We start from the raw sequence: 9,452 nt of genomic DNA on the forward strand, positions 1-9,452 counted from the left end.
GCGACTGTTCATTTTCAACGGTTCAGATTGAAAGATTGCCAAAAGTCGTTTGGTGTTTAATATCCACTTATTAGTTACATTTACCGAGGGGGAACAGTATCTTAGTCAGACTAAGATTTTTATACCTTTTTCAGAAAACAGATAGAGTATTTGTCTTTTCGATAAAACAACAAGTCTGCTGGTTTTGTCACAGTGCTCAAATATTTCAGCACTCTGAAACTTCCAGCAGACGTTATCATAAAACGACAAATCTTCTTCTGATTATTTTTAGTAACCGTCTGGACAGCCCGCCTATTTCAAATTTTTAAATCATTCGCGTCTCTGACAAACTTTAGCAAGTGTCTTCTTCAGCACCTTGACCTCTATTGCCTCCTTTCTTGCAGCAGTCACCTCTCTCATGAACTCATCAGCCAAATCAGGACTATTATCTCTTGCCATTTTTTTCTTAAGAATGACTATCTGGTTTAACCCATGTTCATGTTAACCAATGACATTCAAAACTTGTCTGGAAGAATGAATGATCTTATGGCCCATGTGATTGCCGCTGATGCAAAAAAGGGGGAAGAAAAACAAAGAGATCCATCTGAAGCAGAACTAAGGCAATCAGAAGCTGAACCTTCAGATAGAAGATTTCAGGATCCTCAAGATGAAGAAGTCATTTACAGGGACATTGGAACTGATTGACAATTTACTGTGTTAATTTCATTGATATTATCCTTTTGCTAACTGATTATCTGTTATTTAACGCTTTCCTACTGTTTAGGTTTTGGCATCACCACAAAGGGGGAAATTGATAGACATGAATTAATTGTGGCGATGAAAATAAAAACCAGCAGACCAGCAGCACTCTTTAAGAAAACAGTAGACAAAAAGAAAATCAGAAGCTACTGGTCTAGTAAAACAAAAGCAGTAGAAAGGATAGAAAAACAGAATCAGTAGAAGATGTTGCCTAACGTGACTACTTTAAATGTTACCGTTAAAGTTACCAAGTACTAGTATTAATTGCAGCATTAAATACTATACGGAGTCATTTAATTCACTTTATCGAGTTTAGTATAAAATAGGACTGATTGTTTTATAGCTTTTCTACAGGAACCTTTTTTGGTAATAAAGCTGACTCTATCAGAAATCTGAAGACATCTTCTGATCATAAACGTTGAACTCAGTTGCTTAAAAATACATGGAACAAACCCTTACAGTAAAACAACTCCACGCATAATATCTTTTCAAGGATCAACGCTATTTCACTCAACGAGACAACCTCGAAATTCCTTGATAACTTTGAGTTCAATACAAAGAAAAGTAGCACACGCTTCATAGCAAATATCTGATCTTTTGAAGATCATCTTGTGCTACTGATTCTTACACTCTTCACAATCTTTTACAACACTTATACTTTATCAGGAAGAGCTTGTAATCTGAAAAGAGTCTTTTCAGAACCTTTTGTATCACGTTCTTTTTGAGTCGAGTAACTAAGAGTTTCAGTAGGCAAAGGTGTAAATCCTTCTGAAGTAGGTGTGTACAAGAGTTGTACTGTAATATCCAAAGTCTTTTAGTTATACCTTCTGGAAACAGGAGAAGGGGAGACGTAGAAGATTTCATCTTCGAACTTCCATAAACAACTACTGCCTACTGTTATTATTGTCTTTCACTTACTTCATCAGATTATTTCCGCACCTATAATTGTAATCTAGGTGAAGGTATACGCAACAAGATAAACTACTATCTCTAACAGGATTTTAGTACCTCATCAAAAGAAAGGAAAAACGAGTAGAGTTTATTCACCCCCCCTCTAAACTCAACTTCGATCCTCAACATACATGCAAACATATTTTAGACAGCTGTCGGAAATGAGCCATAAAAAAAATTATAATATAAATTATTTATATTGTAAAGAAATTAATTACATTAATTCAACCATAATATACTATATGTACTAATAAATAAGAAGCATGCAGTATATTTGGTTAATTTCTTGATATCTATAATATTCTAAAATATCGAAATGCTCGACATTTTAGTCCATGAAAGAGCAAGTCACGCACGTACCACTACAAATATCTATATTCTAAAATATATAAATATAAGCTGCGGTTTTGAAAACTACATCGCAAATTTAGCGACAATATTGTAAAATCTATCGCTAATTTAGCAACGGTTTTAAGAAGCCGTGGCTAAATTAGCGACGGTTATAAAAAGCCGTCGTTAAATCAGAGACGGTCTATTTCTTAAAAACTGTCGCTAATTAGCGACGCTCACTTTACTGATGTTTTTATTGTCCGTCGCTAAAATCATTTTCGAATTAGCCCCTAATTAGCGACGCTCACTTTACCGACGTTTTTATTGTCCGTCGCTAGGCCCCACGTTTTTTTGTTGTTATATATACCTACAAATGTTTCAATAGAATAACTAATTAGATACCGAACACATAAAAATACATTGAATGATCAAATAACAACACAAATTGAATTCCATCCCAGTTAGATAAATTAGAAGAATTTTTTTGATTTGATCAATATATACTATCTACTTCTTTTATAACTTATAATATTTTCGATTCATGCATGTCTTTTCCACGCGTTATATCGTAACAAAGTAAATTGATGGTAAAATTCATGTTTTCGACCCGATAATTATTTATACCATTTTATAAATATTGCATTTCTTTATAATATAATCAATTTTATCGTATTTATTTCCAAAAGTACGCAAATCTGATTTTAATCGGATTTATTTGACTGCTTCTAAAGTGAATTCATTTATTGCATGTGTGGATCCGATAATTGTAGCTAGCTAGATTGATCCCCTTCATTTCTTGTTTCAGCCATGAAACACGATAATGATAATATATGATATAAGTGGGATTCACTAATTACTTTATTGTTACAAAATTATTATTGAAGCGACCAAAATAAAAGTTGGAAAATTATCCATGTAAAAAATATATGAAAACAAGCCATATTTTGATCAACGCTAAAATAAAAAATAAAAAAAAAAAACCATAATATATCTTATTATAATGAGTTGCATACGACCGACCTATGTGCTGCTATTTTGGGCACAGCTGGTTGATAACTGAGTGCATAATTCAAACATCTTTTGGATCCAATCCATGCATTCGTTGCCCTCAATATAGCACACAAAGCCAGAGCAAATTTGGTATCACCAAAGTAGTCCACCATCAACCTATCCAACCCACACAGTATTTGGTGTCTAATGTTACAGTCGATACCAAAAAACATCCCATTTCCTAAGATAATGTCCGTTGATCTACCAAAACAGGCCTGATCACCATTAACCACTACCTCAGCTGCTTTTATCAATGTCCCTAACATAAACAGATTTGTCCCGCTGCGAACCAAACAAAAAATCTGCTTCCCGACGTCGAACTTCTCGAATTTATATTTAGTTGCCTCAAAAACGTTTCTGGGGCCAGAATTTGGTGAGTAATGGTAGTTTACAGGAGCCAATAGCCAAACAACTAAACTCTCTGTGGCGGCCACGGTCAAGGCACTTGCTAAAATCGAAGCAAACTTTTCTGATTTCTCACGACGGCCTTCGAATTCCCACCAAAGAGAAAAACCTGCTGAAGTTACGAATTGAAATATAATTTTTTTGCAAAGTTCTCGTCTCGCATAATTCAAGGTAAAACACTCTTACAAAAACTTCTAATGAGAGACCAAATGAAGGAGGCGCCCTTGATGGAAGCTATGTTCTCGTCGAGTCGGGCGTGAATAAGCAAGAGCATCATGAAAAGGAACTCCGGGTATTGTAGGTAAGATGGCAAGATCTTTTTCCTCTTCATCCACTTGCTTAAAACTGAACCGACGGTATTCCTTTCTAAATCCTCAACAAAATGGTTATGATGTCTTTTGGGCAACTCTCCTCCTTCGCCATCTTCTCTATCATGATTCATGTTCCCACCGCCACCGCCACGGCCTCGACCTCTGCCTCCCGGTCCACCGGGTGATTGGTTACTGTCGTGGCCATTATTCTTCCAACAGTCGGGCAGGCGTTGTTTGTGATAATGAAGGATGAAAGTCGGGGCATGTGTAGTGAGATGGTTACCGTTGTGGTCATTATCCTTCCAACCATAGGGCAGGCGTTGTTTGGGGTAACGAAGGATGAATTCGAGGCACGTGTAGCGAGCTGTTGGCGATTGTGCATGACCGGCTGCATTGTTAACATGCAACGAGAATCCGTCGTCCTTGTACTAGGAATTTATGAAATAAATGAGAGAAGTTTGTTTAGTGGCTTTTTGAACAAAGACAGCACTTTTACTAGGGAACTTATATTTCAATCAATCTGCTCTCACACATTAATACATTTCACACTATATGTAAAAAAGTTTCAAATCAATACGAAGTCTCGAAGCCTGCATCCAAGACTAGTGAATCTAATTCTAACATCAGAAACTACATTTTTTTCTCCTGCTTTTCTGCAGCCCTCTTCGCTTTTCGTTGGACATCTTTAACAGCAGCCTCTGCCTCGACTTTCTCCATTATCTTGTCGAATCCAGGTATCTTTTTCTCCAGGTAGTGGTACGTTTGCAAGCCAAGGTTGTGGAATATCTCCAACAGTTGCTGCACCACGTGAAACAATGTTAATGAAAGGGAGGGGCGTGCATGCCTAAACGAAGTGGGTTTAATCTAAGAGGTAGCAGCAGCGCATACCAAAACGTCTTTGTTCCACTCATTGATGTAGGGAGGGCCGGTGGTGTATGAACCAAGAGGTTCACGATGCCATTCTCCACCATATGTAATATGATCCATGGCTTGTTCGACACTGAGAACCTCCCATGGCCTCAAACCAGGAATAATTTTTGCCAATTCGATTCTGTCGAGAAAGCATCACTGGTCAATTGATGAGCAAAGTTGGAAAAAGAAGGAGATGGATAACAATACCTGAGATCTTTTGGGATGTACTTGTTAGGCATGTGGTCCTCCTCGAGAAGGGTTGTCAATTCAGAGCCACTTGCCCAAAGAAACAACGCATGGCTCGGGGTCCTCATGCCAGGCCAAATGCCATCGTTAGCTTCTAGCACTGCTAAATCCCGTCTTTTGCTCTCATATGCTTCTTGTTGGAGCTGTTTATAAGTTTTATTCTCATGCCCCTTGAGAGGCACCCAAGGTGGTATTCCTTTCTGTAGTTTATGAAGAAAAGCGGTTGCAGCAGCACCTAATCTAACTGAATTAAGCCAGAAGACAAAGTGACCAGTTAGAGCCTCAGAGGTAAGTTCAAAATCCTAATGTTTTATGAATGGGATTTAATACACCAATTGTCTGAAAGCTAGGTAGCACTTTGCCACAATAGAAAACAAACCTTCCCAAGTAGCAATTGCACGCTCCATACCATAGACCATGCCAATGGGTGCCCACTCGTCCATGTCCTCACCCCATATAAAAGTATGTTTGTCGATTATTCCTGCACCCCAAGCAGTTTTGAGTTGTATCAACTCCGATGGTCCTCTAGTACGACCCAATCGATCTTTATAGTACCACCCTCCACTTCTCATGATAACTATGGCAAAATATCCATTAATCATCAACTCAATGGAAGATCAGAAATAAATATGGAAAATGAGCGAACTAGTCAAAACATTGGAACATTGCACCACACAGCATACAAGATAGAATGCGGCAAAATGGAAGTAAGAGTAAAGACTACAATGCAACGGCAAGCAAAAACAATATTAAGAGCCATATTACACACGCTTCTTACTGTAAAATGCAAGCATATAATGTGAAGCACCATAAGACAGCCAAAAACATCATACTGCTAAAAAATTCGCCGGAATATGACTGTATGATTCTCGCAAAAACCAAACAATGCCAAATTCCCAATGCACAATTTAGTCCAGTCTAATTGTTTAAATAGAATCCCAACAGGTTTTCGATGCAAAAATCTGCGCTACAATATAAAACATAAAATACTAGCCTGATGACAACTCAAACTTCAAATTCTAGAAATTGGAATGCTACTAATAAATGAATATGAACACAAACTTACAGTCATAATACCGCTTCTCGAGGTTCTTGTATCCTATCGCTTGGGCAACATCGATGGGTCTACCGGGTGGATATGGCCTTTGTCGGAAACCCCAGAGCCCAAAAAGGAACTGCCTCATAAAATCCCAAAACTTATCGTCTGACTCTCCATCTGATTTTATGGCTTTCCTAGGCATCGGCCTCCCGTCCAGCCCAATCACATTAGGCACTGCCTTCACAAATGTAACCAAGAAAATTATCACAAAACTTAAATACCATACCAAAAAAGAACAGAGAGAACACCATTTTTTAGTGATCAATGCCTTCAATAATCAAAACAAGCACCACCATCATCAAATACTCCAATCTATCAACACACACCTAAATACTGAATTATACCTATAAAACAGATTGCAGAAAAGCATCAATACTGAGGAGGTCAAAGTTAAAAGACCGCAGCAAACACTCACATATTCTTAAGTTGATTTTGAGTGCTTATTTTTAGTTCTTTGTTGCTTCATATCTGATCAGCATGCACAAATACAGTTTAGATATCCACCTTACAATAATGATAATGATAAAAGTGTGAACTCATAAAACATGCCCTGTCCACTGTTCGTTCAAGCTCTAGGTTCTAAGCTAAACAAAATTTCACGATGATGTTCCAGAAAACACAACCCAGTCACTAAAACAAACTTCAGCTAAACTACAATCTCGCCACTAATCTGAAAATACTAGAACCAGAAAATTTTTGGAACAATAACAAGAGCTTCCAAATACCTGCCACAGTTTCTTGTCTTCTTTCCTGTAAGGAACAGAATTCTCCTTAAGCTCCATCTCATTAAGCTTATCAGAAATTTCCTCTGCCCGCATCAGGAATTGCACAACCGGGCTGGCCCGAAACTCTGCCCACCACTTCTCATTCTCCGCTATCTCTTCAGGCGTCGCATCCTCTCTCTTATCAAAAACGGGGTCATCGTTCAGAATTTTCTCAACCTCCGGGGTGTGCCGGTAATCCGGCATATTCTCGCACTCCCAATAGAACTGGTCCAGATTTTTTCGGTGCTTCCCAGGATTATCATCTGGCTCCGCCACTTTGGATTTTCCGGAAAATGGATTGCTTATGGAAGCGAAGTTAGGGGTTCTGGTTTGTGGTTTAAAGAATGAGAGAAAATTGATGGGTTGAAAAGGGATTGCTGGTGGGTTTTTGAACCAGTTTTCTCCGAAGGGATTGAAGCTCACAGAAGCCATTAATATTCAAAAATCCAACTGACATTCAAAGGAGAGAAGCTAAAGTGGATAGAAGCAAGAGAAGCAACAGGGGAGGAGTCAGGAGACGGAAGTCCGCTAGTGAAATGTGTTCATGGGCCAGTCTCGGATTAGGATCCAACAGATAAAATGGGCTTCTGAGGACCAAGGGGATCGAGAGGCCCAATATAGATATTTGCAATCCATTTGCCTACTGATAAAATAAATTTTTATCTAAAATATAGATTTATTTTTTGTATATAAGAAATTTTTATACGAAATATAATGAGATTAGAGTAATTTTTATTTAATATTATAATTTTTTAAATGACTAATGTATTATCAATGTTTGATTACATTTTAAAAAAATATAAGAGTAGTTATGGTGTAAGGGTATTTTGGAGAAAAAAAAATTGGTATGACACGACGGACCAAAAATAACTATTATACATGTTTCACACTTCATAATAGTAATAGATATTTAATTCAAAAAAATATTAAATTTATATATAAAATATGAAGAATTGGATGGATTAAAAGCTCGCTTAAACAAAGATTAAATTCGATTAAGCAATCGCATTTCAGATCGGAAGATTTCATTTATTTTTTGGAACGAAAATATTTTTATAAATGTATATTTATTGTTTAGAATTTGAAATATCTATTAAATTTTATATTTATAGTAATTCTATAATTTCATTTAATGTTTAACTTAAAATAATTAAAAATATAGTAAAAACGAAAAACTTGCTTTTAAAGAGCTTATAACTCGCCCACGCCAATTCCTTTTCACCTCGAATTAAATAGGAAACAAAACAACCGAAGACAATAAATAATTTAATTTTTGATCATTTCAGCAAAGTGCAAAGTGCGAGCGTGCAGGGTTAAATGTTACACGTCGGTTCAATTAAATCGTTGAGAATTGTACGTATAATTTAAAACAATATTCTCTTTTGAGTTGGTATTTGTATTGAGTCAGGCCTAAATCCGGAGGAAAAGACAAAAGAGTTGTTGAAATACGAATAAAGAAAAATAAACAGAGCAAACTTTGCTCGATACCTTGCACACACCACAATTAAATCGGAGCATCATCCCAAATCAATGTTTTCTGGGAATTCTTTGGTCACTATCTCAAGCCAGCAATGCTTATGCAGACAGTGGGCTTAGCTATCAGATTATATGCTTTTCTTCCATTGCCCAAATACCTGTATCACTGTTACATTATTAAGCAAGAAATTTAGATTATAATGCAGCTCATTACACACGACTAAATAAAATTTTCCGTAAACCGTTAATCACTTATATGGCATCTACTTTGACAGTTATATCATAATACGGCTCGAAAAAGTGTATGCGGATGAAGCTGCTGGTCTCAATCCTCGACACAGATTTAATTGTGCCATGGGTGGTTGTCAATAATCAACCTCTCCAAGAGGTTTAGCTTCCCGAATACTCGATTTTTTTCGTTCTTTTCGCATACTGAGATAACTTGTAAGCCGATTAATTACACTTCTTTTGGGTGTAGGATTTCCAGAGATTTGTGGACTACATATGCAAAGCTTACAAGGGGAACAAGAGACCCGAGGCTTGCAAATCGAGTTCGTTCGAAATTGAAGCAACATCTTCCACACCTCAAATTTGCTATGCCACTCGACTGCTTATATCAGACCAAAGTAGAAAACTTGAAATACTAACAAGCAATAACCATGTTCTTTGTAGTGCTGCCGAAAGAAATACCACGTATCAAATTTATTTATTTCAGCTTTAAATATATAAATTTAACTCGAGGTGATGATATGTTTTATACTGAAAATCGATGGATTGATAGTCGTTTGAAATACTTTCAGAATTTAGAAAGAGTATGGCGAGAAATGGAATTTGAAATACTTATCTACAATCTTTGGAGATGTGATGTAAACATAGCTTTAAGTGGCAGGTGCATGCTCTCAATAAACTACAGTTATCTATCAGATTTTGTTAACATCGTAAGACCATTTCAAAAAAATTTACATTTTGTTAGTATAATGAGACGGTTTCACGAAAAAATTTGTGTTAAGCATAATGATAAAGTAAGCAATATAATGGAGCCAGTTGCATTAACACCTCCCTAAAAGAAATCAAAAAATTAAAAACATAACACGTAATATTAATGGTAGGTTAAATCAATGTGTGTGATATTTTTTTTCAAAAAAAAATGTATTCACTTATTAATATTTT

The 9,452-nt window shown here is 36.5% G+C and overlaps 2 protein-coding genes across 2 annotated transcripts; both read right to left on the reverse strand.

Annotated features, from left to right (window-relative positions):
- Positions 1-3,014: 3,014 nt before the first annotated feature.
- LOC142504986 (uncharacterized) lies at positions 3,015-3,916 on the reverse strand. Its single transcript, XM_075617817.1, has 2 exons — positions 3,667-3,916; positions 3,015-3,583 (listed from the first exon to the last, which is right to left on the reverse strand). Exons 1-2 carry the CDS (start codon positions 3,914-3,916, stop codon positions 3,015-3,017), a joined length of 819 nt encoding a protein of 272 aa, XP_075473932.1.
- A 343-nt stretch (positions 3,917-4,259) lies between these two features.
- LOC142505441 (protein TIC 56, chloroplastic) lies at positions 4,260-7,328 on the reverse strand. The gene is made up of 6 exons (XM_075618425.1): positions 6,768-7,328; positions 6,010-6,220; positions 5,323-5,520; positions 4,905-5,187; positions 4,674-4,836; positions 4,260-4,583 (listed from the first exon to the last, which is right to left on the reverse strand). Exons 1-6 carry the CDS (start codon positions 7,236-7,238, stop codon positions 4,416-4,418), a joined length of 1,494 nt encoding a protein of 497 aa, XP_075474540.1. The 5' UTR covers positions 7,239-7,328; the 3' UTR covers positions 4,260-4,415.
- Between the last annotated feature and the right edge of the window lie 2,124 nt (positions 7,329-9,452).

This window comes from Primulina tabacum, chromosome 10, assembly GCF_025594145.1.
Source record: "Primulina tabacum isolate GXHZ01 chromosome 10, ASM2559414v2, whole genome shotgun sequence".
Lineage (NCBI taxonomy): Eukaryota > Viridiplantae > Streptophyta > Magnoliopsida > Lamiales > Gesneriaceae > Primulina > Primulina tabacum.

Excerpts from the sequence above, each read along its gene's own strand:
- LOC142505441 (XM_075618425.1), bottom strand. The coding sequence starts at position 7,238 with ATGGCTTCTGTGAGCTTCAATCCCTTCGGAGAAAACTGGTTCAAAAAC. Across the intron at positions 4,837-4,904 it reads TACATCCCAAAAGATCTCAG|AATCGAATTGGCAAAAATTA; the intron begins GTATTGTTATCC and ends CTTTCTCGACAG. Across the intron at positions 4,584-4,673 it reads AGTGGAACAAAGACGTTTTG|CAACTGTTGGAGATATTCCA; the intron begins GTATGCGCTGCT and ends CACGTGGTGCAG.
- LOC142504986 (XM_075617817.1), bottom strand. The coding sequence starts at position 3,916 with ATGAATCATGATAGAGAAGATGGCGAAGGAGGAGAGTTGCCCAAAAGA. Across the intron at positions 3,584-3,666 it reads CATTTGGTCTCTCATTAGAA|GTTTTTCTCTTTGGTGGGAA; the intron begins GTTTTTGTAAGA and ends TAACTTCAGCAG.